Below are 24,369 nucleotides of genomic sequence, written 5' to 3'. Positions count from 1 at the left end.
TAATTTTATCTTCAAAAACTCCTAAAATTTTGCTTTTCACATTTGTCTTTAATCTGCCTAAAATTGATGGCAAGTTGCTCAGTGGTAGAAGGTCTAAAACTCTTATTTCACAAATTAAAATGTCTGACCTCTCCATACTGACTTGTAGTTCTGAGTTCCTCATGGGCCAGGTTCATTTTAATATGTGGTATGTACTTGCCTCTGGACTCTGTATCCTGTCTGTCTGTTTCCACTCACCTCCCTGAAGGTCACCTGCTCTTCTTCAACACTAGTTTAGCTTTTGTAGACTCTGCCCTGTCAAATGATGTTTATTTATTAGTTTGTCAAGTTTCATGAAGCACTCAGTGGGATTTTTTATTGGAATTGCATTAAATTTATATTTATAGGTTAACTGTCGAAATTGACATGTTGTAAAGATGAAAAACTTGCAGTGATGAGTCACCTCATTCATAGATCTATATCTCTTCAATCAACCTTTTAAAATGTCCTTTAATGTTTTAAAATTTCTACATCACATGCATACACATTAACTTTTTAAAATTCATTCCTAGATACCTCATAGCTTTTGATGTTATTTTGACTAGAACAATTTTGTTTTCTTTTTTAAACTAACTATTGTTTTCATCTAGGGGTGTTTTTGATTTTTATAAGTGAATACTGTTTCACACTAACTTTTTAAACTTTCCCACTGATTCTTAGATTCCCATGTAGACAGTGATGTCAGAAAATGAGGATAATTTTTGTCACCCTTTCCGATTCTACTACCATTTATGAGCTTTTCTTGTCCTATTGCTAAAGCAAGTCTTCTCATACAGTGTTGGGATGTGAGAGCATTATTACCTTCTTTTTGATATTTGCAGGAATATTTTGCCATTAAGTATAATGTTTGCTGTGGGATTTAGATAAGCACTTGTCCTAGTAGGAATTTATTACAAATTCTTGTGAATATTGAATTTTATTGAATGAATAGTATGCCTTTAATGAAATTAACTTGATTTTACTCTGTGTATTCATAATGTGGTGAATTATATTAGCATTCTGATTTGAATCATTCAAAACATGACCAGAGGGCTGGGGAAGTGGCTCAAGTGGTAGCACGCCCACCTGGCATGCACAAGGCACTGGGTTCAATCCTCAACACCACATAAAAATAAAAACGATATTGTGTCCACCTAAAACTAAAAAATAATTTTTTTTTTAAAAAAAACATGACCAGAATAAAACCTGCCTGGTCATGATGTTTTATTTATCTAAGCACTGGTGAATTTGCTATCTTTGTATCTTTTTAGAGAAATTTTCATGCATGTTCATAAATGACAGTACTATACAGTTTCTTTTACTATCTTTGTTCAGTTTTGATATATGACAATATTTAAATGGTTATTTCATAAAATCTTCCATCACAAAATGCTTTGGAATATAATTGAGACTTTGTTATTTTTCCTTTTTGGTAGCCAAATGTCTCTTTCTCCACACTAAATTAGAAATTTAAGCCTCTGCTTTGCTGCCTGGAATAAATGGTCAGGAAACTGAGATAGACAAAGGTACCACTTTCCCCATTTGGACCAGTCCCTTAAAGTCCCCAAACTTTTTGGGGCAGGGGATACCAGGGATTGAACTCAGGGGCACTCACCCACTGAGCCACATTCCAGCCCTATTTTGTATTCCATTTAGAGACAGGGTGTCACTGAATTACTTAGCACCTCGTTTTTGCTGAGGCTGACTTTAACTCGAGATCCTCCTGTGTCAGCCTCCTGAGCTGCTGGGATTACAAGAGTGTGCGCCACCACGCCCAAATCCAACCATGTTTCTTAAGTGATTTTCTCTTCCACCTTCCATGACCTCCCACCCTCTTCTACCCCCACCCAGCCTCAGTTGCTCTCTGTCATGCTGCCCTCTTTATTTCCTTCCTATCATATGATACCATGTGACAGTATGCTGTTTATTGTCATCTGTGGTCAGAACATAAGTACGTGTTTCTTGCATGGGGCCTTTGTCCGTCGTCTTTACCCCATAATCTCAGCGCTTCTATCCACGCCTAGAGGGGGAGCCTTCGGTATTGCTAGTTGAATGGCAAGCTGACAGGCGGGTAGGACAGCTTTATTGGGACAGTGGCCCTGGTGTAAAAGCATGAGGGAAACCCATGGCCTTTTCCTCACCATTTCCATTCTTATCGTTTTCATCCTATTCTAGAAAAGGGCTGTAAAGGACAGCTGGGCAGGTAATACCAACAAGGCCTCTCAGGTGGGCAGGACCATGTTGAAGACTGGCCCTCAGCCTCCTTGAGTCAACCAGGGAAGAATTGCTTCAGTAGATGTGTTTGCAGTAGAGTGCAGGGCGGGACTCAGCCCCATGCTAGCCACAGCTGAGCATTAATTAGGAGCTGTGTGGCCTAAGATGAACGACCATTTCTTTATGGGCCATGGTTTCCCTCCCGGCTCTGTGGCTCTTGGGGCAGGGAATGCCAGTCATTTGCTTACAGGTGAGGTTCCACCTGGAGCCTGGTGAAGAGTTCCTCCCCCCAGCACTCTACTCTGGGGGTGGAATTAATACAGGGAGGGAGCATGATGAGCCTAACAGAGAGAACACCAGGAATTAAATATGCCAAGGAGTGTCTCTATTAAGCTCCAAGAAGCAGCGTGATGGAGTCAAAGCAGCGTGATGGAGTCTGCTCAAAATTCCTCTCTGCATAGAAAGAGGAAATTTCTATTGAGAGATCCAGACATAAAATCGCCACCCGCAGCACCTCATCCTCCAGTCAGGGAGGGCACGGTGACTCCAAAACACGGTATCTTTGGCCGTCCTTTGACTTCCACCTTCTCTCTTGCCTTGTCCAGTATTCAGAGCTCAACTATCTTTAATTTAACCAACCCATCCTTCTATAAAAAGATAATGATATAAGCATCAGAAGTAAATTTTTTCCCATTAAAACTAATCTTTGCCAGGCACAGTGGTGCACACCTGTAATCCCAGCAGTTTGGGAGGCTGAGACAGGAGGGTGACGAGTTCAAAGCCAGCCTCAGCAAAAGTGAGGCACTAAGCAACTCAGTGAGACCCTGTCTATAAATAAATAAAATACAGAATAGGGCTGGGATGTGGCTCAGTGGTCAAGTGCCTCTGAGTTCAATCCCCAGTACCCCCCTCAAAAAAAAAAAACAATTAACCAAGGAGATATTTTTTATAAGACTATTGGGAAGAATGTTCAAATTGGGACTGTCCTAAAAGATCCTTTCAAAGTGTAAAATTCAGCAGTAGATTTCAAAGTAATGGCACAGCCTATTGGTAAGGCTTCAAACTCCAGAAAACCTTTAACAAACCCCACTAACTGAGTCTGAGTAGAATATCAAAGAAGAATATCCACCCTTATCTGAAAAGTCCATTAAAATAGTCCTCCCTTTTCTAACAACATGTCCATGTGAGGCTAGGTTTTTTTCTGCAGACCACCCCCCTTCCCGCCACAACAGCTTGCAACAGGTTGAATGAAGAAGAGGGCAAATTCAATAAAAGGGAGAGGAAATAAAGTTAAAATCTCCTCCAGAAAAAACAGAACAGTAAATAAGAAGATGGTTTAAAGAAGAGGATGAATAAGAAAAATTTGAGACTTAGATCCGGAGATCCCAAATGGGAATAACATGACCTTCCACAATGTGGGGGCGGAAGCATCTAAGACAGGAGCCAGGAACAGAGGCTTTTAAGCTTTTTGGTCCTAGGATCTGTTACATGTTTAAAAATGATTAAAGACACCCCAAAAGCTGCTTTCGTTTGTTTTTTTAATGTTTTGTTTACCATGTTAGAAACTAAAACTGAGAAATTGTTAAAGCTTCAGTTTGTGTAATAATACATTAAACCCACATGTTTAAGGAAAGTAATTTTACTACTTTTTTTTCACAGTGTTGATGTGTTTTGGAATTGTTTTACATTTTCACAAATCACCTTACTCTGACCTAAGAGGACACAGAATTCTCATATCCACGCCTACTTTCAGTCTTGTCCTAATATAGAACATCGAATAGCCTCTGGAAGAAGCCTTTGTACTCTTTTGATGGAGGGAAAGTAAAAAACCCAATAGCATCTCAGCATTTTTATGAAATAGTATCCTGTGTTCTTCCTGAGGCAGGGTCCCTGGACCACACTTGGAGATCAAGATCTGTTCCCACATGCTTGAATTGACCCAGTATGTGAACAGGACCCACTCTAAAGCCCACCAACTCAAAGCTTCAGAATAACATTAACAAAGACATGATTCTAAAAGCTTCCAGAACTGAAAAACAAAAAACAGGTCATATGGAATCTTGATGGGGCATCAGAATGATAGTGGACTCTCAGTAGCACTGTTGGAATTTACAAGGCAACAGACAGCCCTTTGAATGCTCAGAGAAAATGACTTCCAACCAAGAATTCTTTTTTTTTTCTTTTTTTTTTTTTAACCAGGGATTGAACCCAGGGATTCGTAACCCCTGAGCCACATCCCCAGCCCTTTTTACATTTTATTTAGAGGCAAGATCTTGCTGGGTTGCTTAGGGCCTCACTAAGTTGCTAAATTGTCTCAGCTTGAGCCACTGGGATTACATGTGTGCACCACCATGCCCAACTCCAACCAAAAATTCTGTATCCACTGACATCATGCACCAGTGTGAAGAGAGGAACATGTTGAAACAGGAAGAGTCCCAGAAAACTGTCCTCCTTTTACCTTTCTCAGAAAGCTGCTGGGTATTGTCACCTCTCAAAAGCAGGGATACATAGGAACTGGCCCCTAAGAAGCAAGGATCCAGCACAGGAGATAGGCTGCAGACATCGTCAGGAGGCTGTTGGTGAGCATGTCCAGCAGCTGGAAGAAGAGCATGTGCAGGACAGGGCAGGCTGTGGGCTCCAGGAGGGAGACCACAGGAAAGACTCGTACCTGGTGGGCTGTTGGATGTTCTGTCCCAGTGGGTGAGATTTATACTGCTGGCCCACTGATGAAAATCATTGGTGCGTACTTTGAAAACAAAGCAAAAGCAAAAAAAGGAGAGAATTTTAATTCCAGGGAAAACATGGTTCTACAAGAAGGAAAAGAGATCCTGGTGTCTGCCAAGAGATTAAACTGGGAAAACTATTTCCATAGTCTTAAAGATACAAATTCAGACATTTAATCTCATGAAGCTACAAAAGAGAACTGATGGAAATGATGGCAGGAGGAGAAGTTTGGGGAAAATAATATAAGCAAGAAATAGCTGCAACTGAAAAATAATGGAAATCCACTCTTAATATCCATAGAAATAGGGGTGTGCCTAGCAGGAGTAGCTGAAGGGTTGAAAATGTTCTCTGCAGTGGCCCATCAAGAATGAGAAGCACAGGGGCTGGGGATGTGGCTCAAGCGGTAGCGCGCTCGCCTGGCATGCGTGCGGCCCAGGTTCGATCCTCAGCACCACATACAAACAAAGATGTTGTGTCCGCCAATAACTAAAAAATAAATATTAAAAATTAAAAAAAAAAAAATGAGAAGCACAAAGCAACAAAGTGTTTCTATCCTAATTCCTATAGAACTCTTTTTTAACTTTTATTAAAATTCAATGTACTATGTATGACATTAGCAAAGATATAATGTCATACATAGTATATTAAAACAAATATTCAGCATATTAAATTACATATTAATACAATTTAAATGGAGTGCAATTTGGAAGTGTGATAATATTTATACTGAGAATGACCTTTGACCCAGCAATTCCCCTTACAGAATTTTATCAGACATTGGAAGATTAATTAAATGAATTATGGCATAGCCACAAAATGAAAGACTGAGCAGTTACTTAAACTAATGACACTGTCACTAAAAATTAATATAAATTTATATTTGAGGAGAGTGATTTTCTCCCCTGGCATGTCTCAGTTGTTAGTGTGATTTGTCACTGAACGTCTGACTTCCAGTGCATGGGAAGCTCTAGAGATCAGGCACCATATGTCATTATGCTCACTGGTGTGTTCTGAGGGCCTGGCCCTACACCGGGTACCCAGGCAGTTATTTGATAAATGAGTGAGTGTTTGTGAGCATTTGTGCAGCCAAAGACAAAAGTCTAGAAAACTGAAATTTTAGGCAGGGCTTATCTCTGGTGGGAGTTTCCCAAACTGTGTTTAAATCCTTGCTCTGCTATGCCTTTGGACAAGCCCCTTATCTAATTCTTTCATACAAATGGCAGAAGGCCTTCAGTTATCCAGTTCTATGATTCCGTGTAAATGCATTAGAAATGTTTAAAATTTTAAGTTTGTAAAATGCCCTCAACCAGAAGACTCCATCTAATCCTTCCTGGGTTTTTGTTTGTTTGTTTGTTTAAAGTGAACTTCTGCAAGATTTGGAAAACTGTGAAAATGATCCTGTGGCCATCGCGGAATGTTTTGTGTCCAAGGTAAGCAGGTCTCATTTCTCTGGGCCAGCCAAGGCAGATAGTGTGGACTGTTTCCATTTTAAAGTTAGAATGGCAGGTTCGTTCCATGCGGGATGCAGTTGGACACTCTTCCCCCCCCCCCACCCCCCATTTGTTTCAGTAGGAAAGGAAAAAAAAACACTGCTATGGGAAGAGGAAGAGGCTGACTTAGTAGTTGTCCTGGAACTTGCGCAGTAACTGGAGAATGTTACTCTTTCCCAGGAAAGACTTGAAGCTTGAAGGAGGAGAGTCTAGAGTAGAAAAATGTTAGAAAAATAAATACGTATAACATACCACTAAATCACTTATAAAAATACATTAGAATCTAAATGTTTTGTATGAAATAAGTGTGGTACTAGCCTGGTCTCTATAATTATCTTTTTAAAAAATATTTTTTAATTGTCAATGAACTTTATTTTATTTATTTATATGCAGTACTGAGAATCGAACCCAGCGCCTTGCACATGCTTGGCAAGAACTATACCACTGAGCCACAACCCCAGCCCTTGTAATTATCTTTTATGGGATAAAAAGCAGCAGAGTGATTTCTACACCTTAAAATGCACCCATTTTCCTATGTTTTTCTTAAGCGCTGTTAATGCTTAGGAAAACACTGGGAGCAGATTTGACTTAAAGCTTACCCAGCAGTGAGCTCAGGCTCTGAACTTGGAAGGAGAGCATGCTCCGAAACATGCCCAGCAGCCCTTGACTGTGTTTCTTTCTCAACATGCTACCTGGTAGAGATAGAAACCTATCTTGTTTAAGTTTCTCTTAAAAATTCAACAGCTTTTGTTTGGAAAACCTCTGGCAGAAACTGTGTTTCAGCAAAAGTTTGTGTGGTTTCTACAGTTGTGTAAAGGTTTGAAATGTACAAAGGTTTAAGCAAAGTTCATGAAGGTGCTTGGAGACCAGTGGTGAATTAGCACCTCATTGGGAGCCTCAAGTCCAATGTGAACTTGGGATGTTGTCCCAGCCTGACCTGGCTCCAGACTTGTTCCACAAGGTCATTTCTGTTGACTGTAGATCCTTCCAGATGGCTTTGAATTCAAACATAACACCCTGTTGAAGTTCTGTAAAGACCACTGATGATCTTGTGTGTAAATTCTCCTGCCTTTGCATGTATCTGTGTGTGTTCATGTGTAACATGTTGTACACACATGCTTAAACACACAGATACTCTTCAAAGTTTCCAGGGTCATAATTGATTCTCCAAAAGGTAGGAATTTTAAAAAGAGGAAAAAAAATGGAAAGGAGAGAAATGGTAACAAGATAGTCTGAGTATATCAAAGGAGATATGTTAAAATAACCGCAGCACATAAACAACATAGAAGCTCTCGGAAACATTTGGCTTTTACTGGTAACTGTAATCACAAACTGATTAAAGATGTTCCAGCATATGCTTAGCTCTGGCTTAATTATTCACATTAAAGTTTGTTTATGTGCCTCCTTGCCAACTCCCAAATCTTATTTTTCATTGTAACATTGCCAAGTTCAATTAGAAGACTGACTTCAGCTCTCCACACTTGCACGTGGAAGCAGGGAATCGTGAAGTTCTGGCATAACCTGCTTTTCACTCAACACTTTGAAATTTAGAAGATGTTACGTTCTCTGAAACCCCACCAGCTGCTCCTCTCTGGGAGGAATGGAAAATTGTTTTAATTGAGAGGTCATTAACGACCGAGGTAAAGCTGGCGGTTGACTTCTGCTTTTATCTGGATCACTGGGGATTGATGTAGATTCATCTTTGACCTGGCTTACCTTTGTGGTATGCATAAGTTAAGGAAATTCTGGCCGACCCAAGAAGAATACAGTGGCTTTTTACCAACTGCTCCTACAAGAATAAGGAGTGGGCAGTTCTCTTGAGGGATAGAAATAAAAGTTCCCTATCGGCCACCCAGTCCTGCTCCCATGAATACTGGTCTGCTCTTAGGGATCTGGAGACACCTGGAAGGGCTCCTGCCTTGACCTCCGCCCCGGTGCCCATCCCTTATCTTGACTCTCAGCAGAGCTGGCCCCGGGCAACATAGGAAGGGACAGTATGTCTTGAGAGCCCACCTTACCCTTAGCCACTTCCTCTCCCTGGCTGCCCAGCCCCCCTCCCTTGGTGCCTTTCTCCTTTCAGAGCCAAAGTAAACAAGGTATACACATACACAGGTATACACATACACGTGAACATGTGTGTGCACACGTACACACACCCTGCCCCTGTATTATCCTCAAGAAGGTGCTGATACTCGATATCTGTACCATTAGAGTGTTACCTTCCTGGGTGCTGTCTGCATACCAAGCCTTCTCATAAGGTCCAGGAAAACCTCCCAGAATCTGAGAGTGTGAGGGAGAGGAGTCTGCAGCGGAAGAAGCCCTAAAATCTGGTTACCTGTCCAGTCACCCTTTGTCCTGTTCGCTCTGTTGGACAGCCCTGACTATCAGATGCTTTGGCTCTTTGTACACTGTCTCATTTCTGATCATCTCAATTTGAAAGAATTGAATAACTAGAAATCAATATCTATTTTTTTTCTAATTTGTGTAATGTATACCCCTACATACATTTAAAAAAGGATTGGGGTGGCATACATGGTAAACTATGGCATTTAAGTATTAACAGACCCAGGAGCTACTGCTTTTTGTGTAAAACCATTATTGACAAGGTCCACAGAGCTTTATAAATCTAAGATTCAAACCTGTATTTGATTCTCCAATAAGGCTATATTGTTGATGTCAATCAGAACTCTCTAATACATGATAGGAATATAGCCACAGTATCACAAAACACGATTGTGCAGAAGTCTTCAGGCCTTACTAAGGCTGTGCGTACATAGAATGCATATTTCCATTGAGGCCATTATGTTTTAATTTGGCATTTCAAATGATCCTAAAGATCCCCAAACACAAGGAAAGGCAGCTTGATCTTGCTCAATCCCAGGTTGAGTAGAGCAGGGAGCAGGAAAGAACAGGAAACTTGGAGAGTGTGAGCAAATCCAGAGAAAAGCTCCAGTCTGATGTATACTTCCTAAAGGACCTTGGGCAGGTCAATGCCTTTCTCAACCCTGGGAGCCAGGGCTGGCTTCAGGTGCCACCAGGTGAACTTGAGGGCCCAGGTGGAGGCTAAGGCAATCCAGGTACTTGCTTGGTCTCATGGGATAGTATTCGTCATGTGAAACTCGAGGCCCTTTGCCCATGGATTCTACTCTTAGGAGACACCAGAAACTGGGATATTTATATTTTCCAGTGTTTTAAAGTTGACAACTAATTTGGATTTTTAAACAGTATTATGCCTGAACATTTAGTATCATGCTTAAAATTTAGTCAACAAGGCCATGGAGAAACAGATGCTTTCACAACTGTGCCAAAGCAAAATGGCACAGACACTATGGTGAAGGATGTAGTTCAACATTACCCTGTTGCCTGCTAATTCTGCTTTCAAAGATCTACTCCAAGGATCAATTGAAAAGATTCATTAGGAATGATGCTATTCTTTGCAGTAATGTTTGTTACCAAAAAAGACTGGAAACAGGCCACATGTTCCCAAACAAGAATCTGGTTGAATAAACCAGAATACATCCATGTGATGGAGTACCGTGAAGCATAAAAACAAAATAAGAATTGAAGAGGGAGTGGGTAAAAGTGTGTAGGGCACCGTGGTTCTCAAAGTGTGATCCTGGCACTTCAGGGAACTTGTGACACATGTGAATTCTCAGGCCTCCATCCCGGATCTACCAAGTTAGAAACTCCAGTGAAGGGACCCAGCCATCAGCTCAAGCCCTCCAGGGGACTCTGATGCCCACTCGAGTTTGAGCATCACTAGTGTAACATAATTTGTTTATCCACAAAGGGGGGATATGCCTGTTTAGAAACAGGATAACCTAAAAGATTAAAATAGGAGATAGGAGAGAATAGAATGGAGAAGAATAGAGGTTAGACTTCTTTTAATGTATTTCTTTGTTGGGTTGACTTTGAAAAAATGTACATATTTTGGTTATTTAAAAAAAAAAGGTAAAAGTTTGAAGATACAATCTTCAGAAACTGAGAGCAAATGAAGCACATGCGACTAACCATGTGTCAGGTTGGTGGCGTGACCATGCAGAGGGAATTCCGATTGGTTTGAAAGGATGTTCTGGACAGAACTCGGCACATACATCTTTAACTGTTTTTGTGATGATTCTATTTATCATGATGTTACAATTGTTATTCTGAAATTATTGAGCGTGTCATGGAATAAAGCAAAAAAGTATTTGTTAGTGCCATTGAGAACAGGAATTGCTAAGGAAAAGGAAAATACAGACACAAGAGCACTTGAGGCTAATTTAAAATGCTGTACTTCTGAATTTGAATGGGAGCTTGAGTAGCCCTTAGCTGAAATACTTGGGACCAGAAGTATTTCAGTATCAAATTTGGGGGAGGATATTTTGAAATATTTACATGTACTAAATGATATATCTTGGGGATAGGCCCCACATCCAAATGCAAAATTCATTTGTATTTCATGTTCACCTCATTGAGGGTTATTTTATACAGCATTTTTAGTGTACTTGCATCTTGACTGCCATAAGTTACCAAAGGTCAGGTGTGGAATTATCCACCTGGGGTATCATGATGAGGCTCAGAAAGTTTCAGATTTTGGAGCATTTTGAATTTCCAGATTACAGATACTCAACCTGTACCAGTATGTACTAAGGATGTATTTTATCCTTTAAAAAATCATCATATTTTTTAACCCTGTCCACTGAAAAGCCCTAATGACTAACTCAGTAGCAATAGCATCCCTAAAACCCAAATTATGGTCTTCAAATACTATTTGCCACCCAAGAATCAGGGCTCAGTGGAGCCTGAGTGTTTGGTAGACAATACACAAGACTTTCCATGATAATGATGGTCCGGGCATCTTGTCCCACCAGGAAACACAGAAGCTATGGAAGAGAATAGGAGTGCTCAAAGAACAATGTTCAAAAGAGGCTCTGTCAACAAAAGATGGGATTGTTGGAGTGTCAGCAAAGACAATGGAAAATGGTCAAAACTCATTAAATGTTTATGAATTTACAGTGGTATTAAAAAAAAAAACTGGTCACCTTTGCTGGATGGCAGAGAACCATACATTATTTTGAAAATCAAGAGAAAGAGAATTTACCCTGCACAAAATGCAGAGTAAACCAACAGTTCATAGGAGAAAGTTCCTTTTTCAGAAAGATTCTGACTGATAAATGAAGCAGGAAGAACAGAATTAGAAATATCATCTTTTGTAACCCTAATGCAGTAATAGATCTCGGTAGTTATTGCCAACTGGGAGCCTCACAAAAAGGACAGCAAGGCCCTAAGCAACTTAGCAAGACCCTGTTTCAAAATCAAAAATAAAAGAGCTGGGAATGTATCTCCATGGTAAAGCACCCCCTGATTCAATCCCTAGTATTAAAACAAAAGAAAAGCAAAGCCAGACATCAGGTGCCTCCTGTGGAAGCACAGTGTAATCTATGGTGGATGTTGCCACATTTTGAAACCTACATCTGAGCAAGCTCTACTGCTCTACACAGAGTCAGCAGACAGGGTGTGTACCATGGGACTGTCACCAGCACTACTGAGACTGACTATTCAGGACAATCTGGTTCCTCAACCAGACTGAATCATTTACATGTGATGGTGGCACTGTGGTGATGCCACTTGGTTGAAGAGCTTGTTTTGAAGGTGCATATTCAAACCCAAATGAAATGATACGAGGCCTAGAATTTGGTTCAGAGTGAAGGGGAAGCAGGGGACCAGGTGGGATGTAATGATTACGGAGGTTGGATGGTGGACACTGGGATTCACCATTTTATCCTTTCTATTTGTATATATACTTGAAGCTTTCCATTATAATAATATGAAATGTTTAACCTGATCCTAGTTGAGTTTAACAAGAAGGATTCTAAGGATTCTTTTTGAATTTGGGGGGAGGGGGGAATAATCAGAGCATTAAAATCAAGAAAAGCCAGGAGCAGTGGCGTGCACCTATGATCCCAGCAGCTCAGGAGGCTGAGGCAGGAGGATTTCAAGTTCAAAGCCAGCCTCAGTAACTTAGTAAGGCCCTAAGCAACTCAGCAAGACCCTGTCTCAAATTTTTTTAAAAAAGGATGTAGCTCAGTGGTTTAGTGCCCCTGGGTTCAATCCCCAGTACCAAAAAATTTTTTAAAAGTTAAGAAAACTCAGTTTAAAATCACATGTCAGTGCAGCATAAAGTAGTTTAAGAAGTCAAAAGTGTGTGAAATCAGAAAAGAGTGAAATGCAATGTGCCACCCAAAGTATCCAGTGACTTTTTTCAAACAGAATTCAGTAGAGACTTTTTAAGAGCTAGATTTTTTTTTCGGGGGGGGGGGGCTTGAATCATCTGTTCTGAGTGGCAGTCTGAACAGGCACTAGTGTAAAAGCCTGGCTTCTGTACTGCACCTACCTGCATAGACAGCTCTCCTCCTTGTCAGCCTAGGGATCCACCAAAAAGACTGGGGGTGTAGGAAATCTATGGCCCTCTAGTTTATTCTTCCAAATTACATAATTCAATAGGGTTCTGCACCTTTCATCATCTTTGAAGTATTTTACAGCTCCCATCAGTTTTAGATAACTGATGGCTGTGCAAATGGTTCTTGGCCACAGAAAGCAAATGAATTCTGTCCCATGCAAGAACAATTCGAGTTCATGACCCACCCATCCACATAGAAAAAGCCAGTTTTGTATCTATGTGTAAATTCACTTCAGCATTCATCATTGACCTGTGATACTTTTATTTATCCTTTGATCCAATTGAACAATCCTCCCTAAAAGGTTAAGTAAAATACCTGACAGTGTTCATTTTATATTTGCATGGAAGTCATGATTGTACCTTTTTAAAGAATTAACCTTTAATGAGCAAATATTTAATATTGCCCAATTTCAGATAAATAGGACTGGGACATCTGCAAGACTGAGGTAGCCAAGGGAATGGAATGGTTTTAGGGAATGGGGGTATGTTCGAGGCAGGAGGCAGGACTCACACATTTGATAGCCAGACATGAACTGCACTTGGGCATTGCTGCCATGCCGAATGCGTGCAGATCAGTAGGCTTGGTCCTGCTCTCAAATAAACTTTGGCTTAGTAGGGAAGAAGGGAATGCAGTAGTTTGACAAACATTGTGAGCCAAATGTGCACAGTGTGTCCTCTACCCTGAAGGAATTCCCAGTTAATGTGGGAGAGGGACAAACAGAAAGTGTCACTCTCGTTTGGTTGGTGCTGCCAGGGAGGCCAGTACTGGATGTGCTGGAAGCCCAGAGTAGGAGCTGTTGGCCCAGCCCAAGAGCTCACAGAAGGCTCCTTAGAGGAAATAAGGCCCGGACTCTGAATAAGGGAGGCACAGTGGCTCTGCAGCGAGAGGAGTGGGAACAGGAGTGGGCAGGGACAGCAGAGCGCACAAGGCCTTGAAAGTGCCCAGCAGCTGCTTAGCTGCTTTTTTTTTTCTTTTTTTCTTTTTTTCTTTTTTTTGTGGAAGTTTCCAGGGATTGAGCCAAGGGGTGCTTAACCACTAAGCCATATCCCCAGCCCTTTTTAATATTCTGTTTAGAGACAGGGTCTCGCTGAGTTGCTTAGGGCCTCCCTAGGTTGCTGAGGCTGGCTTTGAACTCATGATCCTTCTGCCTCAGTCCCCCGAGCTGCTGGGATTTACAGGTGTGTGCCACTGCACTTCTGCACTGCACGTGGCTTTTTTTTTTTTTTTTTTTTTTTTTTTGGCAATGCTGGGGATTGAACTTGGGGCCTCACATATGCTAGGTGAGTGTTTTACCACTAAGCCACATCCCCAACCCCATACCAGCTTTCTTGTCTCCTGCATGTATTTCCACCATGTTCTTCCTACGTGATGTTTACATTACCCACTTATATTTCCCTCTGACCCTGTGCAACCATCAGAGAACCAGGAGCACTTTAGGGCAGAAACTGTATTTTTGTCCTCTTCCGGTTCATCTTCAGAGTCTCTGGAACCAGGTGTTTAGAGACCCAAATTAGTCGGAATGTGTGCAGGTTCTAGGTGTATATGTTATACAGACGATCCCATAAGGGCTCCAGAGACAGGCCAGTGTGATTACAGAAAGAAATTTAAAGGCCCAAATGCTGTTTCTTTTCTTGTTTTTAAATGAATGTTGATGTCTGTGCTTTTTTGCCTATAAAAGTCTCTCGTTCCCTTGCAGAGTGAAGAGTTCCACATTTACACCCAGTATTGCACCAACTACCCAAGGTATGGATCAGGAAGGAGTGGATCACTTGGGATCACTTTCATAATGTTTCAAGTCAGCATATCCAACATGTGGAGTTCTCAGGTGTTGTCTGGCTGGCCTTGTGCTAAAAAACGTCAGCAAACACAGAACACGCAGAGAACAGACTAGGGGATCCCAGATATCTACTGATCCCTTTGGGCTTTGGGGCTCCAAGCAGAGACAGTGCAGGGAAAAAAAATGAGAAAGACATGGAAAGAGACCAAAAAGATTACTAGGTATCTCCAAAGGAAAGCAGGCTGTTGGCCTCGTCTGTCAACCTTTTTCTCTGTGCCATGTCGTTACGATTGGGAAGCACTGCTAATGCATTTATGTAATCCAGCTGGGGAGAAAATGTGTTCTGTTTTTGCTCTGTAAGTTTTATGAACTACACGAGTTTTTATGGAGTTCAGAAAAAGGACAGATTGTGAGAAGCCAACAGGAGGAAAGGGGCCCGTGGTCTCCCCTGGGCTGTTAGCTCAGTTTTGCTTACACAAGTAAGGCAGGGCAGTTAGGAAACAGCCTAGGCAATATATTAATCAATCAATTAAAGCCCAGGAGCCCAATATAATGGGCCACAACTATAGGCATTTGATTCTCCAAAAGACACTTACCGGTCACACTTTGATTCCTAAGCACTGTGTTAAATGCTATAAATACAACATAAACATTGAACTCCACCTCCACAGCCATTCAGAGAGACAGGGGGATTAAAGCAAGGCCCCAGAGCTTGGAACCTGATAGGCTGTCTGCAAAGTCAAGGTCATCACCACCTTTGCCCCATCCCCATCCCCATTTTATGAATGAAGAAGCCGAGTCTGATAGGCAAATTGTTTCAGGGACCAATCACATAGCTGATGAACGGCCCAGCCTGTGTTTGGGCCAAGGTTCCTCCACTCTCAGACCTCGAGTTGATCCCCCATGCCTTCTTACTATTTTTTTTAAACCACATGATTAGCAGTCTTGAGTTATCCCAAGGACAGCCAGGACGAGAACTGGGGAGATTTTTACACACTCCGTGAGTGGTCTTAGAAGAGTCCCCAAGGATACATCCGGTGGCAGGATCCATGTGGAAGAGAAGCCGGCATGTGGGAAGGGAAAAAGAATTCTTGCCCTGCTTAGAAACAGATCCAGAAAGCAGGTCTTGTTAAAAGAAAAACCCCATGGAATAGTCCCATGAAGCCAAACCTCAGATTTACTGATGATAAAATACTTCCTATTAGAGGATCTAACTGTCCTTTTCTAAATATTTGTCAGGATGTTGTGTTGCGGGGATTTATTGGTTGGTGGCCAACCATGCTTTACCCAAATTTTCCATAAAAAGAAAGAAAGGAAAGCATCCTGCGTGCATATTGGAGCATTTATCACATATCCCTATCTGCTTCACAGTTTTACTCAAGCAGTTTTCTCCCCTGTACTATTTGTTTCCACCTCCATGCTCAAAATCAGGAAACTGTAGGGTGCTCCAGCAAAATTCCAGGGTCCTTCAGCCAAAAACCAGTTTACACCACACCCTAATGCAGAGAAATCACAGACTCAGCCCTCGGCTTCTCCACAAAACTTCTTCCTGAGGGAAAAGCCTTCAAACTGAATAATCAACAAAGTTCTGGACTCGATGATCAGAATCTGTAATATGACCTTCCCAAATTGCAAATTCAGAAGATTTGCTAAAAAAGGAAAGTACAAAATAAAGGCAGCCTTTTCACATGTTGGGCTGCTTCAGAGTCTGGGGAAAGGCAAAATCCCTTTTGCATGAACATTATTTTCCCACATTTCTTATTGTTACATTTTAACTATACATGATGGTGGGGTTGGTTATAAATTTATACATGCACACAATATAACAATATAATTTGGCCAATATCATTCCCAGTATTTCCCCTTTCCCTCCCCTCCTCCCACCCCCTGGTCCCTTTGCTCTATTCTACTGATCTCCCTTTGATTTTCATGAAATCTCCCACCCTTTCATTTCCTTTTTCCTTTCCACCTTTCACTTATGATAGAAAAACATACAACCTTGATCTTCTGAGTTTGGCTTATTTTGCTTAACATAATAGTCTCATTTTTCCTGCAAATTATATAATTTCATTTTTCTTTATGGCTGATTAAAACTCCCTTGTGTATCTATACCACATTTTCTTTAGCCATTCATCTGTTGATGGTCACCAAGGCTGGTTCCATAGTTTGGCTATTGTGAATGGTTGTAAGAACATTTTAAAGAGCCTGCCATTCAGGGATGGTGGTATGGCTCATGGTAGAGCCCTTGCCTTGTGTGCATGAGGCCATGAGTTTCGGAAGGAGCCTGTCATTCATGGAGCACAGTTCCAAACCTAATGGAGATCCACAAGAAGTAAAGAACCAATGTCTTTCAGGGGCACTCAATCACTAAGCCACATCTCCAGCCCCATTTTGTATTTTATTTAGAGACAGGGTCTCACTGAGTTGCTTAGAGCCTTGCTTTTGCTGAGGCTGACTTTGAACTCGTGATTCTCCTGCCTCAGCCTCCTGAGCCACTGGGATTACAGGCATGTGCCACTGCACCTGGCCCAGTTTATATTCTTTTGAGGGTAGAACTGAACTAAATGCAATAGTGGAATAGCATGTTATGGAAGATCAAATAATAAGTGTAAATTAAATAGGGTGATTTTAGCCAGGCTAAATTCCAGGTACATGCCTGGAATATCCCAGCTATTCAGAAGGCCAAGTCAGGAGGATTTCAAGTTCAAGGCCAGCCTCAGCAACTCAGTAAGGCCTAGCAACTTAGTAAGGCCCTAACCAGCTTAGCAAGACCCTGCCTCAAAATGAAAAATAAAAAGTACTGGGGGTGTGGCTCAGTGATGGAGCACTTCTGTTCAATCCCCAGTACCACACACACTCAGTCATGTGTAGTCGAAGTTCAAGATACTGAGGTAAGAAGTGATAAGTCTCAGTGAGGGGTAGTTAAGAACAGTTTACTGGAGAAAGTGGGGTGGGGTTTTTTGTTTGGTTTTTGTTTTAATTTCAAGTCTGACTTGAAACCTGAGTTGGCAGAGCGGTGCTTGCAAAGCGTTCTGGATGAGGAAGGCATCTCTGCTTCTTTCCCAATTGCAGGATTTTCATATTCACAGAGAAATAGTTCTTGTCCCTCCTCCAGTCAGTTTGGTCTGAGGCCTGAGGTTCCCTTTCCCCTGTCTTAACAAGCCAAGAGTGCCAGGTGTTGTGGCCCAAGTGACAAATTTTTCTTTCCCCATTGGATCCAATCTGGTGACATTTAAGTGGCCTGGCACACTGACCAGTGTCCTCTTTCTTCCTGCCGGTGGTGCCCTGTGATTTCACTGTGAAGAGGCACAGGCCCCTCCTTCCTTACCCCAGGGAGGAGCACAAACAGGACCAGGTCAGTGTCCTCAGATGCCTGACCTATAATGAGGACTTCTGGGTACCGGGAGCCCTGCGTGCTCCCAGTCGGTGACACAAGTCACTCTCCAGCAGCTGCTCAAGCTATCAGGCAGCTAAGGAGCTACCAGGCAGCGGTTTCTGAGGGGGAAAAAAAAAAAAAAACAAACCCTGAGAAAAGGTCCCAGGTCATATGATGGGGAGTTTTGAGATTTGGACTCAAACTTATAAACCAGTTTGAACTGATATTCTGAAAACAGATGGGTACAAACGAGAGTCCAACAACTTAATTATGAGACTTGCATTGAACTTCTTTCCAAGGAGTCTTATTTTGTTTTTTGACTCTGTCTCAATTAATCGTGAAAACATGTTCATGACTTGGGGAATAAAAGGGATGAGATTTTTCCTACCTGCTTCCTTCTGAGTTCTCAGACCATAGATGTTACTGTAGGTGTGTGACCACCCGAGCCCCTCAGCATGCTTTAGTTGTGAGGTGCCAGCACTCTTTCTCCTATTCCTGGAAGCTGTTTTAGCACCATCCTTAGTTACTTTCAGGGATCTGGGCTAAGAAGGAACTCTAACCCACTTTTCTAATACCCTGCAGTGAGGAACCCTCTCTGAGGATTGAGACCATCTAGAAGGAGGAGAAGCACTTGGAGGTGGAAAGGGGAATCTATCTGTTCCAGGATTCTCAAATGCAAGTTAACTGTGGGGAGAGGTCTCCCAGAAGAGCCACCCCATAAAGCCATACAGCTTGTGCATTATACAAGCTAACCATCAGAGTTGACAAATGCCCTAGTGGGCATTTACTGGCAAGGATCTACTGGGAAGAAGGAACTACTTCTTGGTACAAAGTACCTTAAAATTGACTTGTAGAAACTGTGTGAGATCTGCAGTGTGAGCACTGCTTGAAGATACCAGGTAGGGCACACCTAGGGGCTAAAATCCAGCTCAGATCCCTTTTGCCAAGCCACATGCCCTGGCTTGCGTCTGGTCTTCTAGAAGGAAGGATCTTGCTACTAGAAGCCTTGAGCCCATGGTGCTGCATCAAAACTCAGCTACCTCTGCCCTGCATCACACTGACATAAAAAACAATTGTTCCTCTTGCAGGTCAGTGGCCGTGCTAACCGAGTGCATGAGGAACAAGATGCTGGCCAAGTTCTTCCGGGAACGCCAGGAAACTCTGAAACACTCGCTGCCTCTGGGGTCCTATCTCCTGAAACCAGTTCAGCGGATTCTCAAGTATCATCTCCTTTTGCATGTGAGTCTCTGCCTGTGCTTGAGCACTTTCCAACGGGATGGAGATCTTGTGTGTATATATTAAGTTTTGGGGAAAATACCAGAAAAGGCTGTAGACATATGGAATCAGTTTCCACTCTCATACTTTACAACTGACTAATCTGCTTTGAGGAATTAGAGATATTTATATTCTAGGCCTGCAGCCCCGCTGACCACGGCCAAATCAAAAGATTAATCTTAGCTCGGATGGTGACAGGGCTTACGAGTGCCTTGCATTGGGCTATGACAATCCAGGCAGGGAGCTATCATCCAAATGGAAAACAGGTTTTTTTCCTGTTTTATTGTATTTCCATGAGTCCCAATTCAGTAGGAAGTTGAGAGAGAAAGCTGTTTGTCATAGATTGGTTCCTTTATGAGAGCAAAGAGGAGGGGTTGGGAAGGGCGGGGGGGGGGAGCAGAATGTGCAGGAGGTGAGGGCTCCCTGAGCGGGAGAGGCTTCACTTCCAGATATCTCTTTTTTTATAGTGTTTTCCATTACTTTTATAAAATTCAAAGAGTCTTTCGATCAAAGATAGACACAGCTCTCAAATTCTCATTTCTTAGTCTCTAAGGAGGCTGATAAAAATGGGAAAAAAAAGTTTTATTGAAGGAATTTGCATTCCAGATGTGGAGCTTGCTTACCTCTGCACCACGGGCAAGAAGTAGAGCAGGAAGGTCAGGGGTAGGGCTCTGGGGCAAGCCAGCCTGCCTCCGAAGCCTAGAAGGTGCCCACCTTCCCGAGGCTCAAGGCACTCGATAAAAATAAGCCAGTGTTTGTAGTTTATTCCTTTCACAATATATTAAATATCTTCCCTTAAAGGGATTTTAATCCAGAGAACTTTTTCAGTCCAACATTACCAGAAATTTCTTCGCTTTGTCTGCTTGCCTGGGTAGCTCATCTATGGAACATTTTGCATCCCATTTAGCCACATTGGAGATATTTAATTTTTAAATTGGTCCTAATGACATTTTAGATTTAGTGGAGTAAGTTTGCTAAATCAGCATCCAAATAATTCTTAAATAAATAATACTTATCCCAGGACAGACCTCTGCTGAACTCTGTTAATATCACAGCTAAGACTTATTGTGGTCTTCTAAACAGGCAGGTGACCAACCTGCAAAAGAAAGTGAAGTTCTCAGAACCAGCCTGAGAGATGGCAAGTCAGGATCCTTACAGAAAGTGCACTGGAGAGGAGAACAGCCTCACTCTCTGTATTGGGCTAATAATAAAGAAAAGGGAAGAACAGTGAGGGGATAAATCCAACACTAGCTCCAGGTCGGCCTCGAGATGTGTTGCTTCTCTAGGTGGCTTAGATGTTCCTTGTGTCACTCACATGGTCTTAAGCTGTACAGGGAACCATGAATATCTCAGAGCAGGATCCTCTGCTCCTTTCAGCCTGATCATTGTTGGGCAGGATTGCCTCTCGAACTTCAAGGAGAAATTATTATTTCTTAGTTTGCTACTAATCTGGAACTCACCTGGACTTATTAGCTTAGTGGTATGGTTTCATAGGACCTTCAAAGCCCTGAGTCTGAGTATGGGGATAAAAATGTAAATTCCTTTCCAGCTTTTAACTACATGAAAAATTTGCATACCCAGTAAAAGTAAACTAATATTTACAAAGTGTCACTGTAAAATAATGGGAATTAATTTGCAGAAATTATGCCATAAGATTCAGCCTCTGCCACTTAACTGAGTTTGCACAATAAATGTCATAGAAATGATCTAAGGCACAGTTTCTTACTGTTGTAGATGTGATTGTCTCTTGGTATCTGCAGGGGATTGATTTCAAGGATACCAAAGCCACAGATGCTCAAGTCCCTTATCTAAAATTATGTAGGCTTGTGTATTATACAATGCATGTGTAACCTCCCCTATACTTTAAATCATCTCTAGATAGTTTATAATACCTAAAGCAGTTATTACAACATATTGTTTAAGGAATAATAATAAGGAAAAGAAGTCTGTTCATATTCTATATAGATGCAATTTATTTACATATATACATAGAGAGATTAGAGTTATTGTTGTTTTTAAGAAAATATAGTTTTACCTTAATAAGCATTTATTGGGGCTGAGAGTGTAGCTTAGTGATAGAGTACTTGCCTAGCATGATGGAGGTCCTGGGTTCCATCCCCAGCACCAGAAGAAAAGAAAAATATCTATTGACCACCTGTCTGTTAGGTGTTATGGAGAAGATAAAAAGAATAGTCTTTGACTCCTAAGGGATCCAGGTACAGGAGTCTAATATCCTCTAAAGAATTAGAACAGAGGTTGCAGGGCACAGTGCTGTGCATGCCTACTAGCTACTGGGGAGTCTGAGTCAGGAGGGTTGCAATTTCCAGGTTAGTCTGAACAATTTTTTTTCTTCAGTACTTGGTATAGCGTGGGAAATTTAGCAAGACCTTGCCTCAACACGAAAATTTTAAAAATTCCTGAGATATACCTAGCTCAGAAGCAGAATGCTCCTGCTTTCACTTCCCAGTACCACACCAATAAATGAATGAATGAATGAATGAAGAAAGAAAGAAATAAAAGAAAAGGAATTAGAACAGAGGTTGTATGCCTCTGTCCCTTCCCTGGGGCTGTGGAACTCCATGCTAAGATGGGTCTAACATAACCTGCTGAAACCATCAGACAAGTTACTGCATGATACCTGTGAACTTCCTTGACACTCCAAAAGACTGTCTTCAGTGAACCTCATTGAGGTTCTAAAACCTCATGTCTTCATGAAATGTGCTTGCTGTAGAGGTTTCTATTTGCATGTTTGGTTTTGGTGCCAGGGATCTTCACCTAGGGCCTTCTGAATGTTAAACACCTGTTCTACCACTGAGTTGTGCCTTCTGGCCCCTACGGAGGTTTTTTTGTTTGTTTGGTTGGTTTTTTTTAAGATAATGTCTACTACATTTTTGAATCTGTGACACTTTGAGGTCTTTGTGAGACATTTTGTTTCCTCTATAAAAGAAAAAAAAAGATATGTATTTTGATCTTCTAAGAGTGAGAACTGTATTACTGAGAGCGATATTACCTTGGTCACCAAGAAGCTCAGAACTCTCAGCTATAAGATCAATTCTCATATCTATTATAACTGTCTTATCTCTTTGAGACTTACTGTGTGTTATAGCCTTTCCTGGAATTCTAATATTCTTGTATTATTCTTAGACCTATTTTTTATTTCCATCTTATCACTTTGTGGCAGGTATTCCTGGTAAGTTCCTCAAAATCTTAAGGAATGATAGTAGTAGGCAAATAAATAAATAAATAAGCACAAATAAAATATAAGGAACTAGTTACAAGATGTTATTCATTACTTGCTATATGCAAAAAATGGAAAACAACTAGTTATTTGTGTGTGTGTGTGTGTGTTTTTAAAGGAAATAGAAAATCACCTTGACAAGGACACAGATGGCTATGATGTGGTGCTTGATGCTATAGACACTATGCAGCGAGTGGCCTGGCACATCAATGACATGAAGCGGAAACACGAACATGCGGTCCGGTTACAGGTGAGCCCACAGCAAGGTGTCAGTACCCAGCAGGGCTGCAGGGACACGGATATGTATCATTTCCAAAATCAAATCCAATATTAAGATTGCACAAATATCATACTTCATTTATGTTCCTCATCGTAATTCTCCCTGAAGAACGACCAGGGCACCAATAATGACCATTGTTTAGAGTAGCTATTTAAGACAAAGTTGTTATGTAATTTAGCTAATAACTTGCTTATAGCCCTTTGAAGACCCAAGCTAAAAACTTTCATCTCCCAAGGCCTTATCTTATGTTAAGTCATAAAATTATAAATTAGTAATTTTTGTTAAAAGCAAAGTACCTAGACCTTTTAAGCTTCTGTTCTTTCTCACTCATTCCTGCAAAACCATGAGATGGTTCTCAAGCACATCGTTTTAGTTTCCTCGTCGTTAAAATGAGACAGTCAAATGAGAAGTTTGCCAAGGTCCCGTGTAGCACCAACATTTTGATCCCTAAAACACTCAGGAATTTTTAATAGATGCTGTGCCAATTATCCTAGAAATCTCAAAAAAAAAAATCGCCCTATTTAAAAGCTATTTAAAAACCAAAACAAAACATAGGCCCAAAATCCAGTTCCAACTTCTTGGGTGTCCCTAGAGTAAAACAAAAGAGCCCAGAGTTGACTCCACACTATGCAGGGACACGATGCATCATTTGGCTCATAAGTCAGAAAAAACTCTAGGCAGGTGGGCAGGAGAGTATATGATATCATGCCATAGAGTCAAAAATCAGAGGGGGGCAACATCCTACTCTTTCATGCCATATCTGTTTTCTGCAGTAGTAGCAGAAAGTTTAATGCTTAGTCATTCAAGTGTATTGCAGGCATCAGGCAAACCTTTGTTGGCATTCTGAAGACAGTGCTAAATTAGATTCTGGTCAAACTTATCACCATTTCTAGTTCCTTCCTTCCTTCTTTCTTTCCTGCCTTCCTTTTGCCTATGGCATGGGTTATCAAACCCAGGACCTTGCACATGCTAGGCAAGCACTGTACCACAGAGCTTTCTGTTTTCAACCAATGAAGTCTTTTATTATCTTGTGGCTTCCTTCATTAAGTGGTACTTGTGAACATTTTCATTTTTCAAAATAATGACCTCATCTTCCTTAAGCAATATTAATGTACAACAAATCCTAAAGAAATGTCAATCGTGTTACCAATTTCTATATTTACCAAGTTCCACTAAAAACACTAAAACATAGCAGCAGAGAAATGTTCATTTCCTTTCCCAAAATCAGTGAATTAAAAACAGGAAGCTTCTGAGAAAATATGTCTCGTGATCGTGCACACAGTTTAATTTCGTGTCACGTCTACGTGGTATAGACTTCAGTTTTTCGAAGAAAGATTTCAAGTCAACCTCTCTAGAGATTTTTTTTCTTCTGGAGAACAGGAGGTCAGAAGGTCAGAGAAAGGATGCCCATCAAGAAGTCCCAACTGGTGGCCCTGTTCCCAAGCTTTTGAAAGATGTAGCTGCTGTGGCCACCCACAGCCTAGGAATTATTAAGGAATAGAAATAAGTAATTGGCAACTCGGCAACTTACAGC

General features: G+C 41.3%; 1 protein-coding gene across 1 annotated transcript in view; it reads left to right on the top strand.

Annotated features, from left to right (window-relative positions):
- The window catches only part of Plekhg1 (pleckstrin homology and RhoGEF domain containing G1), a 211,559-nt gene that overhangs the window by 160,562 nt on the left and 26,628 nt on the right, over positions 1-24,369 (top strand). The window contains exons 5-8 of the mRNA XM_077802049.1: positions 6,317-6,386; positions 14,586-14,632; positions 19,131-19,281; positions 22,674-22,805. Coding sequence (XP_077658175.1) covers positions 6,317-6,386; positions 14,586-14,632; positions 19,131-19,281; positions 22,674-22,805 — 400 coding nt within the window. The remainder of the gene's footprint in view (positions 1-6,316; positions 6,387-14,585; positions 14,633-19,130; positions 19,282-22,673; positions 22,806-24,369) is intronic.

Source organism: Urocitellus parryii, chromosome 8 (genome assembly GCF_045843805.1).
Source record: "Urocitellus parryii isolate mUroPar1 chromosome 8, mUroPar1.hap1, whole genome shotgun sequence".
In the NCBI taxonomy this organism is placed as follows: domain Eukaryota; kingdom Metazoa; phylum Chordata; class Mammalia; order Rodentia; family Sciuridae; genus Urocitellus; species Urocitellus parryii.
Note: the sequence above shows the minus strand (reverse complement) of the source record. Positions and strands in the feature narration are given on the sequence as shown.